The 25,237-nt window shown below is 41.8% G+C and overlaps 1 protein-coding gene across 2 annotated transcripts in view; it reads left to right on the top strand.

The window, feature by feature from the left end:
* Positions 1–25,237, top strand: part of LOC145987800 (uncharacterized) — a 171,312-nt gene that overhangs the window by 77,021 nt on the left and 69,054 nt on the right. For both annotated transcript variants that reach the window (XM_083122506.1, XM_083122505.1), the window contains exons 4-5: positions 9,791–10,039; positions 13,514–13,683. In XM_083122506.1, coding sequence (XP_082978632.1) covers positions 9,791–10,039; positions 13,514–13,683 — 419 coding nt within the window. The remainder of the gene's footprint in view (positions 1–9,790; positions 10,040–13,513; positions 13,684–25,237) is intronic.

Genomic DNA, 25,237 nt, shown 5'->3' with positions numbered 1-25,237 from the left:
TTCTTGTTCCACGTTCTGTTCACAAGATAGTGACAGTTTTCTGCACTACCGATTAGAAAAACTTCACAGGGCGCCCGGTCTCTCTTCCGGAACGGTGGCCGCCTCCTCCTACTCCAGAGCATGGACATGCGATGCCAAATCCTATGCTGCAAACTCTACATGTGAAGGCACGCTTGATTTTTGGCAAGCGCCACGAAGTCGTTTTCAAAACACCGTTTGTCTCGAGTCTCGAAATATATAGTATGAACAGACAACTGTCGACGCACAAATTTCCACAGCGTATAGAGGCCGTTAAAGTAAGCAACATAAAACTTTTTTTTTTGTTCAACGTCTCGTTGCGACACTACGAGCCCTCGAAAGACATATTATCCTGAAAATACTGTATATGTAACTACGCATCACAGGATAACAAATGAATGGACAATAAACAAAATATATGTCTTGGTCTCGTCTCGACCAGTCTAATAGGATCTGGTCGAGTTCGTCGTCTCGAGCAGTCTCAATGCTCTGGTCGTATTCACGACTCGATTAGTCTCAATGACCCTGGTCGTTCTCGTCTCGACTAGTCTCAATGGCTCTGGTCGCGTTGTGTTTCGATTTTCACAAGTCCTTCCCTGTCCCGATACCATCCCTACTTCTCACCATATATGCTGGTTGGTGAATTCATTCTATGGCCAGGCCTGGGAGCACCAAAGGGCCGGTAGCCAGTCGACCCTACCATGCGCGCTGCACCACTTCTCAAAAGCAACTCCTCTTCTGCTATTCACCTGTGCTGCTATTACAAGGCTGTGAACGACTTACTAACTTGGCATTCCTTAACTTCTTCCAATTCAACACTTCCTAACGAGTGCCACTGCTCTGTACAACACTGGCACTCGACAATAAAATCAAATGATGTAGTTTTACAGATATCCTTCTCATTTTCTCAAAGAAAATAGTCTCTGAAGTTTTCAGGATTTCGAACTCGGTGGCAACCTTGATTCAAGTATTCTAGTGGGTGCCAAGGTAATATATCCCCCACCAAAGAAGTAAGGAAGAGAGAAACCTGTATTTAGAACATTTCAACCGGAAAAAAATGTAAGAATTTGTGGTGTAATTTATATTTTGTAATTATTTTTTTCAAAAAATGCATTGATATTCTACGAACTTCATTAATATTATTAACATATTTAGTTGCTCTCGTTGGCCGAGCGCGTTAACTAATCGATCTCGCCACGGAAGGTTCCGGATTCAAGTCCCAGTTTAGGCAAGGGAGTTCATTGTGAGCATTCCTTGTCTATTTATCCGAATTATTATGAATAGCCAAGAGTAGCAGAAAAGCTATTCTAAGTTTTTAAAATGCCATTACTATTAACTTAACACAATATTCAAATTCTATAGAACGTTACTGGTCTATATGCAACCCACTGCAACTAATTAAGAAGTGATAATAATAGTGATGATATGACCAGAATTTTCACTCCATAGACATTATCCTTGGTACGCACAGTGTTTGGCATAAGTTTAGCAACGCAACAGCTCTTCAGGTTGCTATTTGAAGGTAATTAAATTAATAAAAAAGTGTTTACTTTATACTAAGTCCTCCTTTGATGCAAGCGTTCTTTGGCCGCCCCCTCCGATTTCTTCAAGGAGAACCGCCCCACATCGGATCAAGTTTCCGGTCGTGCAGAGGAATCGAATGGAGTAACCTTGCCCGTGAAGACAGAAGGACGACCGGATTTGTTTCTTTATGATGTTATATAAGTGCTGCGATGTTGCATATAGCGCTCGGATGCAAAAACAAGACATCCGGAGGCGCTGTGTCAAGTTCTTCGAAGGTTATGTCGGTTGTTTGCGCACCGGTGTTTATTCGAAGAAAAAAACAGTGCCGGACTGGGAACGCAAACAGGTTCGATCCCCGGTGAGAGCTTCAAAATTTACTCAGCATCAAAATGACGGTTGTGCAGCTACTTGACACCAGACTCGAAAGCCAGTAGCAGCAGCGATGGGACTCGATGCGCTGACTAAGCGTTACCCATTAAAAAGCCTCTGGTCTTCAAAGGGCTGTTACATCACGGAGTTGAGTTTCGTTTAATTACAGTCAAGTTATACTATAGTCTCGAAAGAGATGAGGCTCTTGGACTGGAATCTCGGTATCGTCTCGACCAGTCTCAAAGCCTCTGGTCTCCTTTTCGTCTCGACTAATATTATTAAGGCTCTAGTCTCGTTCTCGACTCAACCAACCTTAATGGCTCTGGTCTCGTTCTCGTCTCAACCAATCTTAAGGAATCTGGTCTCGTTCTCGTCTCAACCAATGTTACCTAATGGCTATGGTCTCGTTCTCGCTTCAATCAATCTTAAAGGCTCTGGTCTCGTTCTCGTCTCAACCAATCTTAATGGCTCTGGTCTTGTTGTCGTCTCAACCAATCTTAAGGGATCTGGTCTCGTTCTCGTCTCAACCAATCTTAATGGCTCTGGTCTCGTTCTCGTCTCAACCAATCTTAAAGGCTCTGGTTTCGTTCTCGTCTCAACCAATGTTAAAGCCTCTGGTGTCGGTCTTGTCTCGACCGACATTAAAGACTCTGGTGTCGTTTAAGTCGCGAACAGTCACAAATGCTCCTGTTTCGTTTTGTCTAGATCAGTATCAAAGACTCTGGTCTCGGTCTCGTCTTAACCGGTCTCAGAGACTGTGGACTCGTTCAAGACTCGACACATCTCGGTTGTTCTGTTCTCGTTCTTGTTTCGATAATTTTATAGGCTTTCTGGTTTGTACCTCTTTCTTCTCGTCCGATCACAAAGACTCTGGTCTCGTTCCCGTCTTGATCAGTTGCAAAGGCACCTGTCTCGTTCTCGGCTCGATCAGTCTCAAAAGCTCTCATCTCGTTGTCGTCTCGGCTAATCTTAAAGACTCTGGTCTCGTTCTTGTTCCGACCAGTCTCAAAAGCTCTCGTTCGCATCCCTCTTCTCGACCGATCTCGAAAGCTCTGGTTTCTACTTGGCGTCGACCAGTCTTTAATGGCTGCAGCTACGTTCACGTCTCGGCCATTTTCAAAGGCTCTGGTATCGTTCACGTCTCGATCAATAAGGCTCCGGTTTAGACCACGTCTCGACCAGTCTCAAGGAACTGACCACGCCAATCTCAAAGGCTCTGATTTCGTTCCCGTCTTGACCTGTCTCAAAATGCCTCTGGTCGCGCTGATGCCTCCAAGAGTCCCTGTCCCGGGCTCGAACCACGGCCCCATCCGTCTTACCAAGGACGTCTCACCGATCGCATCTGGCGACACAGAGGACGATCAATTCCGGACGAGGCTATATTAGGACAAGCCCCGATAATTAGCAAGGCTAAAATAAAAGCGCTACAGACTACAGAAGCCCGACGTCCGGGGTACACAATGAGGACGGTGATGAATGCACGCAGCTTCTGTATTTGGTCGTCGCTGTCCTCCCATTTTATGAATATAATACAACAATGAACCATTAGGCTGCCACCGGAATGAAATGTGTGCGCTGCTTAAACAGACGGGCTCGCTCCGCACTCGCCACAGCTCTGCATCCGAGGTATTTGCTTTCGCCGGGCTCTTCAAAGGCATAGCGACCCTTCCTCGAGGGTACATTATTGGAGGCACCGAGAATACCTTTCATTCTCATGCATAGGCAGTGTGGCCAACTCGCGTGCCTTGTAACCAAACCAGGGGAGGGTATCTCTCCATCGGGTGGGCTCTTACCAGCGTTTCTGAATTTGAATTGAAATTTTTGGGTGCGTCAACACTTGGGTTATTTTTACCCGTTATATTATACAGGTCCCAGATCTATAACTCAACTGAAATCACTACTTGTCTCTGAGAACTAAAATCTAATCTATTTAGAAACTGAGGCTGCAAAGGGGGCACTCAGCATAAATAAGGACAAACACAGCCCCACAGAGGATTATACTGGCCATAGATCTAGACGCCAGAGTCTCATTAGCCTGCAAGAAGCAGTTACCGGGGTGTACTACGTGGGAGTGAGGTTGACTTTCGTGGGCCTTAGTCACCCTTTACGCTCTCTGATTCAGGTGAAATAGTTCTACTTACCTTCCTGTCCACCTTAAAAGCGTATATAAGCAATTTTTAGAATCATCTATAGTAAAGCACAGAAGGATACATAGGGTATGTGTGTGTGTGGGGGGGGGGGTGGAGAGAGAGAAAGTGATAGGGAGAAAGATGAAAAGTTGTTTCCTGATAATATACTGCGTACAAACAGTCAGTCTTGCAATAGTCAGATGTGTTGTCGAGGAGTGCACAGATAGCATTAAGAAGCAGGAAATGATACTGGCCCTATTTTGAAAAGTAATATACAGTAAACTTTCATTTTTCGTAAAAATCCTAGATTTTCACTTTATTTCGGTACTACGAAAGCTCGAAAAATGAATTTTATCATGGTTGTATGCAACGATACACTACAGATTTTAGTGTTGCTACTGTTTTTCTTTCTTCTGTCGGCAACATGCAGTATTCTACGAATGGTAGCATAGAAACCGACAGGATGAAATTCTCTGAGATTAACCGTTTAACTCAATTCGTGTATTATTGAGCGGTATTTAAAGGTAGTTACATTTTTCCGTAAAAAAAAAATCTGACTTTTTCAAAACCCGTCCTTTTCATGTCCTCTTCTTTTTAACTTTCAGAAGCTTGATTCAAATTACTTTCTCTAGACATATAAAGGAAGCGCGAAGCTGTAAGCCATATGCGCGCACTCGCGGGCGCGCACACACACCTAACAACAAACTGCTTGCTTCATTAACAAGCTGGCAATAAAATTTAATGGCAATGCTTGCGTTAATAATGTGACATAATATATTATTATGGGGAAGAGGGGAGCAAAACTATCCTGAAAATTCAGCTTTGTTAAATATGACACAAGAGACTAGTGCGGAGGAAATTCCCAGCACCCAGACCCTGATTTAGGGGGGAGGGGGTTCTTTAGTCCCAGGTATCCATCTCCAAAGAGGTCCTCACTGTGAAGGAGAAATTATTGTTTGAGTGACTTGGTGTTTTAAGTCCACTTTAAACACAGTAAGGTTAATCGGGACTGGACCTACAGTTTAGAGTGGGATCCGAACCACTATGTGCCTCGACCGGATATCGAACCCGGGACCCCTTGATTACAAGGCGACGACGATACCATTGCGCCATCGGGAAGGTGTGAAGGAGAAATGGTTGTTGAAATAGTCAAAAATTATAAATAACAGATACTTGAATGTGATATACCTATACGTATAGTTATTATCATCACCGTGTAAAAAAAATAAAAGGGTGCTGGTACGGTGTACCAGAAAAAGAACCACTATTTCCAAATAAAATTATAAATTTACATATCAAATTTTTTGTTGAAAGTAAACGCATTCGCACTTCCTAAATCAGTAGGAATTTCCTCCTGTAGCGAAGATATCGACAGTTGTGTTGTACGGAAATGAAAAGACTAGGAGGGTGGCAACAATGTTCGCGGCATTCACAGTTGCCCATATACGCTGGATCTTTCAGAGTGAGCATCCATCAGCGTCGGTCCGTTTGTCGGTCATCTTTGCTGACGGATTCCTCCGCTCCCAGCATCCGTAATGGCGCATGCACTTATGACAGTTGAAAGATGCGCGTGTCTATGGAGTGGACAATCCGACGGAGTTCGCCAGCCCCTTGGGAAACAGAGGAGGAAACTCGTACTTTGCAACACTGCAAAGTTTTGAAGGTTTCAAGAATTCAACGAGACGACATCAAAACCACCGTTTGAGAATCAACACGAGAACGAGACCGAGACTCTGCCGACCTCCGTGAGAGAGTGGTTAGCACAGTGCGCTTTACGCCAGGGGTCAAGTGTTCCAATACCGGCCTGGGAATAGTTGTTCATTGTGAGTGTCCCATCATCAATTCCATCATACCACTCTACTCATCTTCGCGATTAACCAAAAATGACCGAGAAGCGAAGTAAACTAACACAAATCAGTCAATTTGGAAAATTCCTCAAGATATCTTGCGAATCATTGTAAGTTCTGGAGTCTTTCGTTTGGTCTGTAATTTGCTGGATTAGTTCCAGTAAAACATTTCAGGGGGCAGCACGAACGCAAAAATGTGTAAGATATTCCAGAAGTGTGCAAGCCCGGCCAGTGGCTCATAGTGTACATACATCACGTGAGGTTCCCCGAATCAGAGAACTGTCTCCACATGCGCAATTCCCACCCATCGAGGTCTGTGTGTAACTATGTCCCTCTGTTTTCTCTCTACTTCTTTATGTCTCTGTTTCACTCAATACCTGTGTCCGCTTCATTTAATATCTATGTGGGATTTTCTCTCTCTGTCTCTCTCGCTTTAACTCTCCATATATTTTTGTCTCTGTCGGTTTCTTTTCCGATCTGTTTATCTATCACTATCACATATTCACCTCTCTTTCACACACACATACTCTCTCCCTCCCTCTGTGCACATCGTCAAATATCCAAAACCAAAACTGTTGAAATGCCAAACTTCCAATCGTAACGATTAGCGAAAAGTGACAGAATAGCGACATGAAATATCTAATTCATCAAGCTAAGGCTCCGTCCTGATGCTAGTTCTCTTTCTACCTCTTCCACTTTGGAATTCTTCTTCCACAGTTTACAGATTGTCACGCCCTCGTCTAATTCAGTAATGCGACATTTAAAATGTTAAGTTTAAAACGAGTACTTTTATCACATTATTACTTCAATTCTGTTGTGACGTAATTCTATCGAATGATTATTGTCTAACCTGTAAGTTTCCCGTTGCTAGGAGACGTAAACTGGTTCAAATGCATGGTTTCTGTAGTGTAATTGAAGAAAGCTTCTCGAGATTAATATTGTTATTTCCCGATTTCGTGTCTTCCTTGTAAGTGTAAATTATGTGGAACTAACGTAAGTGGAAGTTGTATTTAGTTTTGGCTGACAGTTTGGATATGGTTTCAGAGTAAGCTTGTTCTCTGCGAAAGGAGCAATTGTAAGTTTTTGAAGTGATAAAAAACAGGCAACGTAAGAATATTTTCCAAACATTTTCACATCAATGTCAACGTGACACACTGACAACCATACAGCTGACGGCTCGTTGACCCGCCCGATCCACGTCGTCAGCAAAACGAATACAGAACCAGCAAGCGATTAATATTATGCAGAGGATCTCCTGAAAATCTCAGGAACGCTCTTTGAAGGCCGCGTGGAGAACAATGAGGCAAGAGATGACGGATCGTTTCTTTGTGGTGAAGAGCAAACAATCGAAAACGCGAGCAAAGCCGCTCCGAGAAAGAAATAAAAAACAACTAAATATCTTAGATGGCAACACTGACGCCTCATCAGAAATTAAACCGAGGATGAAACAATGAGCCGAGAGCTGCATTGTCGTCATTCAGACTGACCTCTCGCGGACCAATAAAAAGAAAGAAAAGGGGTCTAAGAGAAAGAGAATCTGTTTTCGCGGTTCTTTGACATTCAAGTACCGTATTGGCATTCGGATTCCACGGGTGTCTTCGCAACATGCCGACAATGGAGCAGTATCATTGTTGTAACAATGCATGCCTGGAAACCGAACCGATATTTTGGTAATGAACTCTCCGGTGGAGTGGGATGAATATTCAGTGAGGGGGAAACAATGTGCTGCAGAAATAATGACCTCCGCTTTCAACATAATTCTTCATTTGCATTCTAAGTGCTGTAAAAATTAATGTAACGTTAAGAACAAATGAAGCATCATGTCCGGGTGCATTTTATGTTTGGCGACCCGGCTTGTGGCGCCTGGAATAATGCACGTTGTTAGTGGAAGAACAAAGATGCTCCTGCAGACAATCAAAAGTCGAAGCTATGCGGTTTTATATCCTTACGGGCTGGGAAAAATCTTTCTTGATGGACCATACAATGCAAATGATAGCCCATTCCTTTTCGGGTACGGTCTACCAAGTACACCCTGAAAGAAATATGACACCAAAAATGGTACTATTTCCAGCATAGGCGTGGTATCGAGACTTGGCAGAGTGTCATCTCGTCTCGTGTGTGGGAAGCTCCGTCTCGTTTTGGGTCTCGAGTTGCGAATGCCAGTCTCGGTCTCGTCTCGATTCTCGACTTACACAGTCCGACAATTTAAGTAATGAGACTGATTTTATATCGTGAAAAGGAAACAAAATAATTGAACAGTGTCTGTTTATTACTCAGAGTCCATCCTTCCTGCATCAGTACAGCAATTGGCACGGTTGGCCAACGATCGATACGACATCTGCAAGTCTTCATGTGGTATGTCTTGAAGATTGGACGTCACTGCCTGTTGGATGGTCCTGTTTTCATCAAAGTGCGTGATTTCAGCAGCAGCTTCACTTTCGGGAACAGAAAATAATCACGGGATAAATCTGAAGAGTGAAGATGAAGATTCAACACATTCACTTGTTTTTGGACCAGGAATACCCAGACAAACACTGCATTATCGTGGAGCAGGAATCAACTGCCCGCCTCAGGACACTGAGCTCTGAGACGGTCAGTTCTCTTTCATAATCATTCAGAGCACTACGATAGCAACAGCCAATTACAGTTTCATGCTCTGGAACAAATACATTATGAATAATGCCTTTGCTGTAGTGAAAACTACAATATTGTCTTCACCTTTGATTTTTTCGAGCTGCATTTTCTTCCCTCTTGGTAAATTTAGCGACTTCTATCCTGCGATTTGTCGGTTCGTACAAGAACCGTAGAGAAAATTCTCTGTTTTGTCCTCCACAACAATAGAATTCAAGAAATGTTTACTCCCGCAAGCAGTTTTCAGAATGTTTTTCACGAAACTTGATGTTCACTCGCTGCTCCATAGCTATTACGTGACGACACCCTTGCACCTCCTTCACGACATGGCGGCATAATTCCCAGCATGCCCATCGCAAGTTCATGAGGTATTGCCAGGTTGTGTATTATGGACCACACTACATGATGAATGCGTTACTTTACAGATAGAATGCACACGTGGGACAATATAAAATCAGTCTCATAACAAACTTTCGATCTCGTCATTGAAGTTCCCGGCTTCAAGTCTCTGCACAAGTGAGTGTCCTTTCATAGTTCACATTTACCTAACACCCCTCTAAATTTATGCCCATTTTGGTGCTAAATTTAGCCCATTTCACGCTCCCGAAAATGCATTTGCACCCTATAAATTTTAGACGTGCTAGTGCTTATAACGCCATTTAGATGTTTCAGTGGTTAGAGCGCCTTTTGAAGACATTTGAGTTCTTACAACGCTTATTTTAGATGTTTTTGAGCTTACAACTGTTATTTAGGTGTTTTAGTGCCAATTTAGGATATTTTAGTGCTTATAACCGCTCTTTATTAGTTTTAGTAATTCCCATCCGCGTATTTTTAGGTGTTTTAGTGTTCACAGCATTTATTTTAATGTTTTTACTTACAAAGACTATTTTAGATGTTTTGATCTTTTCAGAGCCTATTTTACACGTTAGCACTTAACAACGGCTAATTAAATCTTTTAAAACCTGCAACGTCTATATTAAAGGTTTCATACCTTCCAATGTCATAGTTAGATGTTTTAGTGCTTACAGCGCCTAGTTTAGACTATTTAGATCTTCCAGCGCCTATTTTAGTGCGTAGAATCCCTATTTTAGATGTCAACGCCTCTTTTGGACGTCAGTTCTTACAACGTCTATTACAGATGTTTCATTCCTTACAGTGCCTCTTTTAGATTTATTGTTCTTAGAACGCCTATTTTATGTTTTGTGCGTTGAACGCCTATTTTAGATGTTTTAGTGGTCCGATCCTCTACAATCCCATTTTCTTTCCTTGCAGATTCCCCGCTGGACCTGTCCATGTCTCTGCTGTCGCGGGTCCTGATCACTCCCCCGAGCGACATCGACGAGCGGAAGTCCGTGTCGAGCGACTCTTCGGCGGCGTCCTCTGCCGGGGACATCGAGAACCTGAAGGTGGAGGCGCCGCTGGTGAAGAAACCTCGCGAGAGGACGCTGTTGCCCTGCGAGGTGTGCGGGAAGGCGTTCGACAGGCCCTCGCTGCTCAAGAGGCACATGCGGACGCACACAGGTTGGTATCGCATCCAAATGCGGATAAAATTTTATCCGGATATATATAAATTGTTTCGATTATCCGGATATCGTATAAGTTTTTATCCGGATGCATGAATTGTTTGGATTATCCGGGTATCGGATAATTTTCTATCTGATATATGAACTGTTTGGATTATCTGGATATCGGATGATTTTCTATCCGGATATATGAATTGTCTGGATTATCCGGATATCCAAATTGTCCGGATTACCTGGATATACGATATTCGAATTATCAGGATATTCGATATTCGGAATATCCAAATTATCCGAATGTTCGGAATATCCCAATTATCCGAATGTTCGGAATATCCGAATTATCCGAATATTCTATTTATACTAATTACCCGGATATTCGATTTATCCGAAGTATTCGGATATTCTATTTATCCTAATTGTCTGTATATCCGAATATGTTCTCTATCCGGACAGTTTTTATAGTTTATCAGTTTTACGGGATATCCGCATCATTTTCGTATTTCAATGTATGGATTTTCTACAAATCCTTCATCAAATCTGTTCTATCCGGATATCCAAATTATCCAAATTATCCGTTGCATCCGAACGGAAATCGGATAATTTGAAATCCGGATATCCCTTACCCGGATTTTGTGGTTATACCTAAACGCATCCCAATCAATCATAACCCACCCAAATGCCGTTCACGAGAAAGTTTCAGAATTATTCAGAAGGAAATACGAATCACGCATCTTCTCCATTATGAACAATATATAGGTTTACAGTTCTTGATGTTGCTTTTTTCTTATTTAGCATCTCTTTTCTGCCACTTTGGCTAATCGCGACGACGAGGATGAGTGATGAAATTGATGAAGGAACATTTACGAAGAACGCCCATGCCAGAACTCGGGCCACGGGCGTATCTAGCAGGGTACAAGGGTAAGAAACATTGGAAAGTAAAATAAATGTGATGCCCTTTTAAAATAATTCAAAATAAAGCATTGCCACAATTTGGAAGAATATATTCCTTGCCCTCCCTGAAAAAGCGTCGTTTGCCCCCAGAGAAAAGAAATTGTTCACATAAAGTGGCACATTTTAACAGGTTAGACAGTTGATGTAGGTCCCACTTTATACGTATGTGCTGGTTCATCTCAGCATTCACATTTGTACAGGTATCTTACCATCAGGTTTTCCTCACAAGGGTCCTGTGGCGCCTTGCTAAACTAACCGAGGCGCATTGGGCGGAGGCGCGCTACAAAGCCAGAGGCCTCAGGTTCGAATTATGGATAAGGAATGGATGCTTCGTTGCGTTTGTCTCATCACCCGATTAATCATTCATCTTCATCGTCGCGTTTTACCTACGATGTAGAAAATAGTCATATAAAATAAGAAAAATAGAAATTTTTGACAAACATGTGTGCCTAACGGAAATTACACACACACACACAGAGGCACACTTGTATTGGGAGAGAAAAGCTAAACGCCTCAACACACAAGTGACGTAACATCCCTCATAACGTGAGAACGCTTAGGAATATGAATAAACTTATAGGAATAAAAATTATTTGATTCATCGAGTAGAACATTTTTTGTTGAAATATAAGCCAATAGTCTAAAATGGGGCGCCATTATCCAATATGGTGCTTCGACTTTACGAAACTTTTAGTATGTTCGTTATCCATGTACAACATACCTTTTTTTTAAATCTATTTCTTCACTATTATTCTGATACGTGGAAGTGAAGCAGAGTGGCATAATCAGAACGGAAGGCAACCTTGGATGGCGCTGAGGTATTGGCACCAGTTACGTAACCCGTACGGCACGTCCAAGGCTGACGACATTGCAAGATGGGATAATTGTGCTTCGGAGGAGATCGGAAGTCGGAACGAAAACACGGCCGGGCTAATTAAACGAAGGAAAAGAGAGGGAGGTGGAAACCCGTTCTGGATATTTGTCGTCCTGGAGGACGCTGGAAGCAGTCTCCAAAGTAACAAAAAAAAAAAAAACTAGCAGTTTTCAACACTGGTTACTTAATATGCGTGCGTGTTTGTTTTGTATATGATTTGACATGGTTGTTTTTTTATTTTTGTTTCTCCATTTCTATTCTGGTCACTTTTCTACTCCGTAGGCTAATCGCGACGATGATTTAGTGAAATTGATGATGGGCAAACACAACGATATACCCATGCCTTTCCCAGGGACCTCTGGTTTCGTAGCGTGTTGTGATAACAACTCTGTCACACAGGCTGTCTGATCTGAATTCTCAATTTGACCATTTTCTTACATATAGCACTTACAATTCCGAAATATAATGGTATAAATCAACCAGAAACCCAAGAACACTATTAAGTAAATTGACTCGTAATTGCGATGGTCTTCTTCGAAAACACACGGGATAAGAATAGTTATGGACAATTTCGCTGGTATTATTAAAGATGCAAGTACTAAACTGTACTATCATAGAAGCTATTTGATAGAAAGTCCTAGTGAATATTAATATAATAGAACACCCATCAGCAAAATTATATAAATTGTTATATTTTTAACACAGAACACTATCGGGGCCGGTATATATTTTTTATTTATTATTCTGGTATGTTGTTGATGATATGCGCTTTCAAAATATGTAACAATACCATGATGTTAAGTTTTATACTAAGGAACTGTGTCGGTTGTAATTGAAATCCTGTATACTGCATCCACCTCTTCGGTTGCTTCGGAATAAGATATTGGAATTCTCCCCTCTGGAAAATTTTCAAATTATCATATTATGTATATATGTGTGTGAGGGGGGGGGGGTTATACCAAACTAACTAACTCCCTAGCCTTCTTAAACCCGAAGGTTCATGGCTGCAGCAACACAGGCCTTCCATCTTTCCCTATCTTGAGCAAGTTCTATATACTCTTTTCCATCCCTACCGATTTCCCTTAGGTCCATCTCAACGTTGTCCCTCCATCTTCGTCTTGGCCTTCCTACAGGTCTCTTACCATCAGGTTTCCCAACAAGAATCCTGTAAACTGCTCTTTCCCCTCCCATTCGTGCCACATGGCCTGCCCACCTAAGTCTTCTTGATTTAATTATTCTAATAATATCTAATAAGATCCATGCCCCACCCGATGGTGTAATCTTGTAATCAAGGGTCCTGAGTTCGATACCGGGTGGAGGAAGACAATGGTTCGGATTTCACTTTAAACTTCAGGCCCAGTTCCGATTAGTCTGTGCATAAAAGTGGACTTGAAGTTCAAACTCAACAAAGATCCATTCCTACACAAGGATTCGAACCTGGCACCTCTGGTGACGTAACTCTCCGCACGACTGATAAATACAATTAAGACAATAATATGTTCTTTCCAAAATAGGACCTCTCCCTGGTAAAATATTCCATGAATGCCATATGACACCTTCTGGAATCCTGGCAGACCTTGCATCCAAGTTTTATTCTTGCATGAGCAACATATCCAGCGAGTGATCACATGCCGTCTCTTGTTTCAGGAGAGAAGCCGCACGTGTGTGAGGTGTGTGGCAAGGGCTTCTCCACCTCCAGCTCGCTCAACACCCACCGGAGGATCCACAGCGGGGAGAAGCCCCATCAGTGCCAGGTCTGCGGCAAACGGTTCACCGCAAGCTCCAACCTCTACTATCATCGGATGACACACATCAAGGTAAGTTGGGCAACGGACGGGGGTTTATGGAACTAACTCTCAGACAGACTCATATTTCACGACCTTCAAGAGCCTTGAATCGGATTACGTTCATCGGATGATATAGACCGTGGTTCGGCTGGGACATTTTTGGCCGACCCCGAGGCAGATATTTCCGAATTTTCCTGTTTCGAAAAACCCTGCATGATATTCCAAAATCTGAAAAATTACACCTGCTTAAAATTCCTTCTAGGTTATTCACGTTCATGTGGTTTGCTCTCGTTTTTGCCTAGATATTCCCAATAATTTCGTGGTTACGTAAGTCTATTAAACTATTGATAATATGTATTTGTTTTATTACAATGAACGATCACTGATTGCGTGTAATTTGTTTCCTAGAAAATTTCGAGCAGAAAGTACTAGTAACTGTAACTGAGCTACTTTCTAAAATGAGAAACGGCTGCAACTGAGTTACTTTTCGAATCAAGTAGCTGCAACTCAGTTACTTTTCGAATCAAGTTACCGTAACTCAGTTACTATTCGAACCAAGTAACCGTAACTCAGTTACTTTTCGAACCAAGTAACTCTAACTCAGTTACTTTTTGAATGAAGTAACCGTAACTCAGTTACTTTTCAAACCAAGTAACCGTAACTCAGTCACTTTTCGAACAAAGTAACCGTAACTCAGTTACTATTCAAATCAAGTAACCGTAACTTGTTATTTCTCAAACCAAGTAACCGTAACTCAGTTACTTTGCGAACCAAGTAACCGTAACTCAATTACTTTTCAAACCAAGTAACCGTAACTCAGTTACTTTTCGAACCAAGTAACTCTAACTCAGTTACTTTTTGAATGAAGTAACCGTAACTCAGTTACTTTTCAAACCAAATAACCGTAACTCAGTCACTTTTCGAACAAAGTAACCGTAACTCAGTTACTTTTCGAACCAAGTAACCGTAACTCAGTTACTATTCGAACAAATTAACCGTAACTCAGTTACATTTCAAACCAAGTTACCGTAACTCAGTTACTATTCAAATCAAGTAACCGTAACTCAGTTATTTCTCAAACCAAGTAAGCGAAACTCAGTTACTTTTCGAACCAAGAAACCGTAACTCAATACTTTTCGAACCAAGTAACTCTAACTCAGTTACTTTTTGAATGAAGTAACCATAACTCAGTAACTTTTTAAACCAAGTAACCGTAACTCAGTTACTTTTCAAACAAAGTAACCTTTACTAAAATACTCATTATTCAATTACTTTTTAAAAAGTAACTTTTCGAACACTGTAACTTGATAACAAGCTCTCCAGCTCCTTAAGCATTTGTGGATCAGATAGCTTCTCCGAACAGCGGGGACCAACCTCCCTCCGTTCTCCAAGATGCGGTATAGCTGGAACCAAGCGACTACAATCAGTTAACGTCAGCCAGAACAGAGGGTGGCACCAGATATTTCCCCGGCCTCCCGTTCGTAGAAAACCACCATAGCGCACAACCCACCGGCGGTTATTTAATCCTGTCCGGAGAGGTGTAACATTCCTCCAGCATCCGGGCCTCACCTCTGACCTCCGCGCTGCAACCGTGCATCCAAATGACGACCTTAGGGCCAGTGACGTCACTTTCGGATCCAGGCGTTCTGTTCCCACGACACCTTCCAGGGTTGCTCCGAGCCTGAAATAAAGGATGAGCCAGCGGCTACCTGAGACGCTCACGAGGAATCTATTTACTTGTTTATTAGGTAATGCCGCGTTTGGCGCTGGGGTCTTGTTTAATGCGTCGATGGATCACGGCTCGGTGGTCACGATTTGCGTATGGGAACAATTGGATACGGTCTGGACGTCTTTTCAACAAAGACTTTCGCTGAAGTTCATCTTGTTACTCCAGTGTCATATGAAATTAGCACCCAACTGCTATTTGGCCTGAAACAGGCTATTTACCCCGAGGCAGGCTATTTACCCTGAAATATGCTGCTGTCCTGAAATAGGCTATTTGTCCTGATATAGTATATTTACTCTGAAACGGGTTAGTTACCCTGAAACAGGCTATTTGTCCTGAAACAGGCTATTTGCCCTAATAGAGGATTTTTGTCTTGAAATAGGTTACTTGTCCTGAAATAGACTATTTTTCATGAAACAGGCTATTTGCCCTGAGACGGGATATTTACTCTGAAACAGGCTAGTTACTCTGAAACAGGCTATTTGTCCTAAAACAGGCTATTTTCCCTGAAATAGGCTATTTATCCTGAAATAGGCTCTTTGTCCTGAAATAGGTTACCTTTTCTGAAACAGGCTATTGGTCCTGATACAGGATATTTACTCTGAAACAGGCTAGTTACCCTGAAACAGGCTATTTCTCCTGAAACAGGCTATTTGTCCTGAAACAAGCTATTTATCCTGAGACTGGATATTTACCCTGAAATAGGCTATTTGTCCTAAAACAGGTTATTTGTCCTAAAACGGGCTATTTGCCCTGAAATAGGCTATTTGTCCTGAAATAGACTATTTAACTTAAAAGTCTATTTACTCTTTTTTTTTTCATTCATTGTTTTCTGCCTAATTGGCAGGTTTTTCACTGCAATCTCCAGCTTTCCCTGTTCTCTGCCTTACGCTTCGTAATAGCATACGACCCAGTTAATTTAATATCATCCATAAGCTGATATCTCTTTCTTCCACGGACTTTTCTTCCTTCAACCATTCCCTCCAAGGCATCTCTTAGCAGGCAGTTCCTTCTTAGACAGTGTCCTAACCAGTTTCTTTTCCTCTTCTTGATGGTCTCCAGTATTGATCTTTTTTCACCAACTCTTTTCAGTACGGCTTCGTTTCTTACCTTGTCCGTCCATTTTACACGCTCCATTTTTCGCCATGTCCACATTTCAAAAGCTTCGAGTCGTTTCTCTTCATTCCTTCTCAACGTCCAGGTTTCTGCACCATATAGTGCTACACTCCACACAAAACATTTCACTAATCTCTTCCTTAGACCTATGTCCATGGGTCCACAAAAAACATTTTTTCTTCTATTGAAAGCTTCTTTTGCTATTGCGATTCTCATTTTCACTTCTTGGTTGCAGCTCATGTCACTGCTTATAGTGCATCCGAGGTACTTGAAGCTATCCACTTGCTGGATTCTTTCACTGTTTGCTCTCACATTAATATTCCTTGGTTTCCGTCCTATAACCATTGCCTTTGTCTTCTTTACATTAATCTTCATTCCATACTGCTCACAGCTGCTGTTTAACTCTTCTAACATACTATTTATGGTTATTTCATCCTCAGCGAATAATGCCATGTCATCAGCAAATCTTATGCAGTTTATTCTTCTTCCCAATTGAAATAAGCCAATACTTGTAGCTTATGACAAAGTGTACCTCCAGAGTTTCTGGTAAGAATTGACCAGCCAGGTCCAACTATTTCTTGTCAAGAAAACGAAGACATGAGATATTAATATTTTTTTGTTACACTTGACGGATTTGCTCCTTCCTTTAAACAGGCCTTGTCCTAAAGGACATGTGCCAGCGAAGATGTACGAACTACCATGCAGTGCAGACACGTAGTCAGGGAGAGCAACTCCCCCCTTCCCAGAAATCCTGCAAATATCAAGTTAAAAAAGTGTGTAGTGGCAATTAATTAATTTTACTTCGTTAGCAGTATTCAACATCTTTGTCTAAAAAATTGTAATATACTGATAAATTTATCTTCAAGCCTTCAACCTCCCCGCCCCTACACACACACACACTTTTTCGCCTTAGATAGCCGCTACTAATAAGAAGCGAGCACCTCCGAAATAAAATTCTGGCTACGGGCCTGACGTATAACGAAGAATTAGTTTTTAAGGGGGAGGGGATACCTCTGATATCCAAAGAAAAAGCATGTATAGCACACAAAGTTTTTGCGTCCTATTCTGATTTCCATTGTTGATGATTTCCAAACCTAAATTCCAGCCTAAATAATGAAAGCATGAGATTCCATATCAGTGTTGCAAACATCTTCAATGCACTGGCCAATCTTTATACATAATTTGGCAAATTTTCGAGACAAGCCCGTACGCAGTGGGCTCCTCCCTGGTTACGACAATGCATATTTCATGGCATTTCTCAAAAATAGAACCTGTCCTATTTCCGTAGCATTTTTCGTAGCATAACCAATGAGAAGCGACCTCTAGGTCACGAGTGTTGATGTAATGGCGGCCGCGTGAGATGTAAACAATGTATCAGTTCACATTTTTAAAACACGATAACTATTCAACCAAAAGGAGTAAGGTTTCCTATTAAATGGTTTTAGGTACAAATCAATGGCGCTGCTAAAATACATGCTTTGTATCGTTTACTGTTCACGTATGGAAGAGTATTTTAGTTGTTTTAAATTGTAAACAATATGAACTCACCTCACTCAAAGTGCCTTTCGTGTTGTATATATTATACAGTAATCGCAAAAGCTAATCGAAATTTTACATGAAATGCTTCCGTGTAAAGTACTTTCTGCTATAAGATTCTTGGAAGCATTTATGTAGCTTTTATGCTAGGAAAAATGTTAGAGGGAATGCCTACGTCAAAAGCTGGCCTTACAGCACATAACCGGCTGAGACATGCCTAAGGTGCAGCCAAACTGTCCGGGCCATTGAGGAAAATATCGGGCCGATTCCACAACATGCTTATTGAGTTAGGTGCCCAATTCAGCTTCAGAGCAACAAAACGAAGAAGATAGATACATTCCCGGGTACATCCCAATTCGGAAGCCACCAGGGTAATTTTCGGTACCCGTCTCCCAACATCCACATTGTTTGCATTCAATTCCAGCGCGCAACCGCGCTATCTGGAGAAGACGTCCGCCAGTTTTTTTGCGTCCCCGTTGGGGGCATTATTTACCTGCCCCCCTTCCCCCCCTTTTCCCTTGCCCTTCCACCTCGGGGCGCGGCGATTATTAAGATCGGTGGCTGTCCCTAATAACGACCGTTTAAAGCATCGCCGTGGCTGCGTTTGGTATTCCGGTCCATCGTTCCCTCCGTCTAATTCATGGTCCCTTTCCTGGATAATGATCCTGGCCTGGAGGCGAAGCTGGAAATTGCTGACGTTGCCTACCGTCTCTTATCTTTGACTCTTGTATCCTCCTTTTTTGCTATAATCTCAGCCGAATTTTGTTAATTATTCCAAATTATTACGTTCCTCTCTTGGGCTACCTGTTTCTTCGCTACTGACGGTTTGGAGAAGTGGAATTCGCCCTCAAGCCCTGCTTGGGCGCCGTCCTAGGGCTGCCATCAAAGGCACAAAAAGAAACAATCAATCAAGAGGACTCATTAAAATTAATTGCACAGCCGCGCTACAAGCCCCCCTTCCCCTCCCCGAGTTACAGGGGCTCCCGCAACCCTTTGTTTATGTTTTAGAAGCTGGTCGTCAAAGTAGTTCACTTGCGGACGTACCAAAAAGTCCTTATGTAGCGGCCGGCGTACGTGTGAGTGTGTGGAAACCATGGTAATTAGTATGTGTTTGTTGTCACGTACTCTTCCGAGAGGCGGGGGATGTCACAATGAGATTTGGGCGAATAAGAAGAAAAGACTTCCGTGGCTAATGAGCAAAGTAGCCACCGCTCCCGTGTTAGTGGTTGCAGCCTGGATTGTCCTTATACGTGATGCGCAGGCTGTTGGCGGAGAAACAGGTTTGGTTATTGTTGCCTCAAGATGGTTTTACTTTTTTTTGTAGAGGTTGACAATACGGCAATAACCATCCAACGATTCTATTGATGACGTTGGTCTATGGGTGTTTGCAAAAGTAGGAAATAAACTGATTTTCTTTAATTAACCAAACAAATTCGGTAAGCATACACAAAAGAAAAACTAGCCACGAAGGCAGTGTGAAGATAAAATACACCACAATTTTTCAGTAACTACTTCCTTTTGGTAAACTAGCATTTTCATTTTTAAAACATGAGTATTTAAGTGTTCAAACACTTACCTTCACTTACTCCTTCAGTTATCAGTGGAAGAGCCTGTGTAATTTGACTTTGGATTTTACCTAGAAAGTGTCATACGATTAATTATAGTCAGTCAGACTAAATTAAACAATATACTAACTAAATCTCTAGCCTTCTTAAACCCGAAGCTTTACGGCTGCAGCAACACCAGCCTTCCATCTGCCCCTATCCTGGGCAAGTTCAATCCAATCTTTTCCATCCTTACCGATTTCCCTTAGGTCCACCTCAACGTTATCCCCCCACCTTCGTTGTCTTGGCCTTCCTACAGGTCACTTACCATCAGGTTTCCTAACAAGAATCCTGTAAACTCTTCTTTTCTCTCCCATTCGTGCCACCTGGCCTGCCTATCCTATGTGTTTTTGATTTAATTATTCTAATATTATCTGGTAATATGTAATTAAACAATAGAGAAAGCATTAATGTGGGCCTCTCCGATGATGTAGTGGCAGCGTCGACGCCTTGTAATCAAGGGGTCCCGGGTTCAAACTGTAGGCCCAGTAACGATTAGCCTATCTGTGCATAAAGTGGACTTAAACAATAATTCATTCAGTACATGTTAACGGATTGTAAATAGCACTATAAAAAAGACAAATAAATAATTTTATATTCGTATTTCGAGCCTGTTATCTTAGTGGACTTGGATACAGCTTAATGAAGAAGATATTTTGTGGTAGAGTTGCGCGCGCACATGAGACAAATTTAAATTGTTCTTTGCGCGCGAATATTAAAGAAGTTTTAAGTTGGAGATCCACATTTGTCACAAAATGGAGGAGATTTGGTGTAGGGGCTCAAATAATATATTATCGTCCTTTTAGCAGAAATCTCTAGCAACGTCTCCTCACTAAAGTGACTTAGCCCTTTAGGTTGTGCGTGGCTACCTTGACATTGCTACTGGGTCACCCTCCCCGAACCCTTTCCAACCCCCACCCCCCTCAAATGATTAATGCGACAGTCTCTCCTCTCAATTACGATTCCGTTCATTATGGCCGCGTGTGTTTGTGGAGCGGACCTCAGGTCTCATGCTACCCGTGCATCCTTCTTCCTGACGTGTCGGCCGCAAGAAGTGGAAGTCTCCTTTGAGGAGGCGAAAGCCGCCCCGAGAAATGGCTCAAAACACAATGCGCCGCTTGTTTGCGGCGCGTCAGAAGGAATGATAGAACCAATTACTTGATGCAACAGATGATTTTTGTTGGCGTTCTTTTTTCGACATGGTTCTTAAGACCGCGTTGTCCTATTGTTCTCTCTCATGAAATCAATGGACCTTTCTTTGCGAGGACGAATGTCCTCTTGCAGGCAAGGGCCATCTTGGGTCAAGAATCTGCACTATGTTTTACTGACTTTGCTTTGCAGAGTAAGGCCCGCTTCAGACGAAACCATTTTCTATAGCATTTTTCTTAACATTTATGCCATGACCAAAATGCTACTGTGTAAAGTGAAAAATCTTATTGCATTTCAGATGCCATGCCATATTTCATGGCATTTCTCAAGGATATAATCCGTCCTATTTCCGTAGCACTTTTTCGTAGCATAACCAATGGGAAGCGACCTCTAGGTCACGAGTGTTGATGTAATGGCGGCCGCGTGAGATGTAAACAATGTATCACTTCACATTTTTAAAAGCCGATAACTATTCAACCGAGAGGAATAACGTTTCCTATAACACGCTATTAGGTACAAATCAATTGCGCTACTTAAATACATACTTTATAACGTATACAGTACACGTATGGAACAATATTTTAGTGTTTTCAATTGTGAACACCGTGCACTCACCATAGATGGTATATATCTACGTGCCTTTTGTGCTGTATGTATTATACATTGTAATAGCATATAAGCCAACCGGAATGTTACATGAAATGCTTCCGTGTAAAGTACTACCTGTAATAAGATTTCTGGAAGCATTTACGTAGCATTTATGCTAGCAAAAATGTTAAAGGAAATAAGATTACTTTCGTGTCATCTCTAAAGGAATGCACGGGATTAGCTAGCGAGCCTAGCAACAGTGCACGGCGTCAGCAAGAAGGTTAGCGATTGGTGCTCGATTGGTGAGGTGTCGTCAGCAGCTCGCTCGTTGATGGGATGTTTCAGCAGTTGTGACTCGCTCTCAAGCTGCAAATGCAGAAGAGCCAGGGATGCCATTTTTGTCTTTGAACAACGTTTAAACGATGGTTATAAATGGCAATTACGAAATATTTTATTGTGTATATTCCCCCCTTGGATAACACTGTATAAATATATTCTTTACAATTCTAGCCAACTTAAAAAAAAATCCTGCGTACACAGTGTTCACCACCCCCACTCTCGGTTTCGTCTTGATGCCTGCCTCGTTATCGGTCAAAGGGCCACTCCGGTGGCGAAGTGATAACGCTGTAGCCTTGTAATCAAGGAGGTGCTGAGTTCGATCGCTGGAAAGAGCACAGTCAGTGGCGGCGATTAGAGGGGCGAGGGGAGGACAGTTGCCCCCACTTTTTGCCACTTTTGCCTCCGGTTTTGGTCCGGTTCCCGATTAGCCTATCCGAACACACTAAAGTGGACTTGAAAACAAATTTTGTTGTCCTGGTCTTTTAGTTCTCGTCGAAATTTTTAAAAGCCGATTTTGGCTCGGTCTCGTGTGGGTATCTTTCCTATGGGTGCTCGAATCACGATATTGCCACCAAAGGTTCCGGGTTAAAGTTCCGGCCTGGACATTGGCATTATTTTCGTACGTATACCTTCATCGCTTTCATCAAATCATCATTCATCCCCAGTGCAATTCAAGAACCATCAGGAGTTCAACCCCCTTGTGACAGATTGTCCGGCTTGTTCCTGAATAATAATAGTAACTATAAATATAAATTGAAAGCTTATGTTTATGTTCGTAGGTGGCAGCATACTATCAGAATTTTATAAATGTTGATATTATGAGAAAATGGAGCCTGAAAAATTAATATTATACACTGATTTAGCTTGTAATTAAATAATTTGAGAAAATCCATAATAAATTTTACATAAACTTATTTTAGTGTGGATATTAAACCTAGAATTTGTATATTCTCGCTTATCTCGCTTTAAGGACTACACATCAAAAATATCTCAGATTTACGGTGAACAGCGCACAGTCACATGACATTTAGTACTCTGGTTGGGTTGATGATGCACTCTGCTGAAATTATGTCTAGAAGCAAAATAAGTGTACGCATTATTGGCATCAAAACAAATAGACTGTTCGTTACTTGGGTTTTTAAAGTAGAGATTCTTGGAGCTAACTGAAGATATTATAATGCAAGTAGAGCTTTCCGAAATTATCAGAAAGAGATTATTGTACAAGTATGTAGAGGTTCTTGGAGCTAACAGAAAGTGATTATCGTTCAAACAGATTCTTGGAGCTAACAAATGGATTATTGTTCAAGTAGAGGTTCTTGGAGCTAACAGAATGGATTTTTTTTCAAGTAGAGGGTCTCGGAGCTAACAGAAGGATACTCGTGTTCAAATATAGGTTTTTAGACCTAATGATCCTAAAGCACAGGATCTTGGAGCTAACAAGGAGAGATTATCGTTTAGGTAGATGTTATTTGAACTAATAGAAAGGAATTATCTTTCAAGTACAGAATGTCGGAGCTAGCAAATGAATTATCTTGAAAGTGGAGGTTCTTGGATCTAACATAATGGGAAAGTAAAGGTTCTCGAAGCTGACAGAAAGAGATTAATGTTCAAATAAGAGCTATTTAGAACTAACAGGAAGAGGTATTCGTTGAAGTAGAGTTCTTGGAGCTAATAAGAGCTAAAATCAGCAAATTTTCTGAAAGAAAGGTAAGCTTTTAAAGTTAATGAGACCGGATTATCAATTAAATGAAGTTCGTGGAGCTGTGAAGTATCGCTAAAGTAAGATTATGGGAAATGATAAATTGTTTCACAAATTTATACTTGCTCTACCCTTTGTGATCATACATAGCAACCTTGTAAAATCCTGCGTTCAGCGATTGTCTTCTTTTCCTGGCTCCTCAAGAAACATAATAAGAAGAAAGTAAGACTACGAAACGTAAATTCCTGTGCGAGAACTCAGTGTTTGGTTTTGCCCAAAGACAAAAAGTAATCCTGATATCTTTATGCCGAGGCCAACGCATACCTATTACCAGTGGCCCGTAACAGCCACTTGACAAGAAGGGCTGGAGAAAAGGCAATGATTGCCGACGAGAAGTATTGGAAAACACTACACCGCGTCCAAACAAGGGGGGCGGTTGAAGTGGAGAGAGAAAAAAGATCGGTACCGTTCCTCCTGGAAGCTGCTGGAAATAATAGTGGTGTTGGCCAATTACTGAATTACTGTAGCGGCTGCGAAGCAAGAAGGCGACCATCGCTCTGCTGTTGTCACGGACTCGGATGGCTGCTTCAGGTATTTAAAATCTTCCACCCTCCTTGGCTTCGCATCAGTGGTTCCGCCGCCAACGATTATACAAGGGGGGAAAGGTTCGTTACAATAACGTACGACGCCTCTAGTGTTGGTTTGGTTCACCGCAGTGAAGCTTTAATTTCTTCTGTTTATTATTTATACCGCATTTACCTTTGTGTTGGGGCATCTTCTAGTACAACTTGACACGGATCATCAATTCTTCGGACCGGGTTGATAACCTAAGTGCGATTCTTTCACAAAGATCTTTGTTTCGTTGTTTGATTTTGCGAGTAGCAGGTTGCTTCTTTAAGATTCAAAGGGTATAACCTTACAAGAGTACAAAGAACAGACGAAGGTGCTGGCTTCTGTGCAAGGAACTCTCCGATTTCATCTATGAAGGGGAGGAGACCAAACATTTTCGGCCCGATGAAGATGGAAGTGATTTGAACCGTTAAACTTTCCTGCTTTTCAACATATTAACCCCGAAGTTCAACACGCTTGGCACACCGTGTCTCAAGTTTCTTTAACCCTTTCAAAAATAATGATTTAGTCTCGTCTGAAAAAACTGTCTTGTTTCTGCAATTACCTCTGAATCCTTGGAAACTTGTCTGCACTTTCAGCATCTTTTAAGGTTACGATATCGGTAATAGTCAAACGGAGCAAAGTCTGGAGAGTGGGATGGATGGTGTATGCACTGAAACCCCAAAACCTTCAAAACAACCACTGTCTTGCCAGCTGTGTGTGAGGGATCATTGTTCTGCAAAACCAGAATCTTTCAACATTCTTCTCCGACATGGTTCCTTCAATGGTTTTAAAGAAGAATAAAAATATAGTTATTGATCCTTCAATTGGTACATTTCTTTGCAGGGATAACGACAAATGTTGGGTCCATAACTTTTCAGCTTTCGCACTCAAAAGAGTAACTTACTACGTTGTGAAGCTATATAGTGCTATAAAAATATCTCTTTTGGGTTCAGTTACGCTCAAAATATTGCTGGCCTACTCCTCCGCTGGGTCACCAATCCTCCTCAACCACGCGATCTATATTTTGAAGATTTTTAACACGAAATATAATCCCCAATGAATATGTCCAGAATGTTCAAAAAGTAAGTGTTTACAGGGTGTTTGAAAAGTCAGGCAGCATAGAACAACTCTGTTACCGTTGCAGATATCGAAAAAAATCGGGGAAGTTATTTGAAATATGTGGTCTTGAACGTTACATGCTTGAATTTTCACCGT

This window comes from Lepisma saccharinum, chromosome 5 (genome assembly GCF_977018435.1).
Source record: "Lepisma saccharinum chromosome 5, izLepSacc3.1, whole genome shotgun sequence".
NCBI lineage: Eukaryota > Metazoa > Arthropoda > Insecta > Zygentoma > Lepismatidae > Lepisma > Lepisma saccharinum.
The sequence above is the reverse complement of the archived record's forward strand: the minus strand, read 5'-3'. Positions and strand labels throughout refer to the sequence as shown.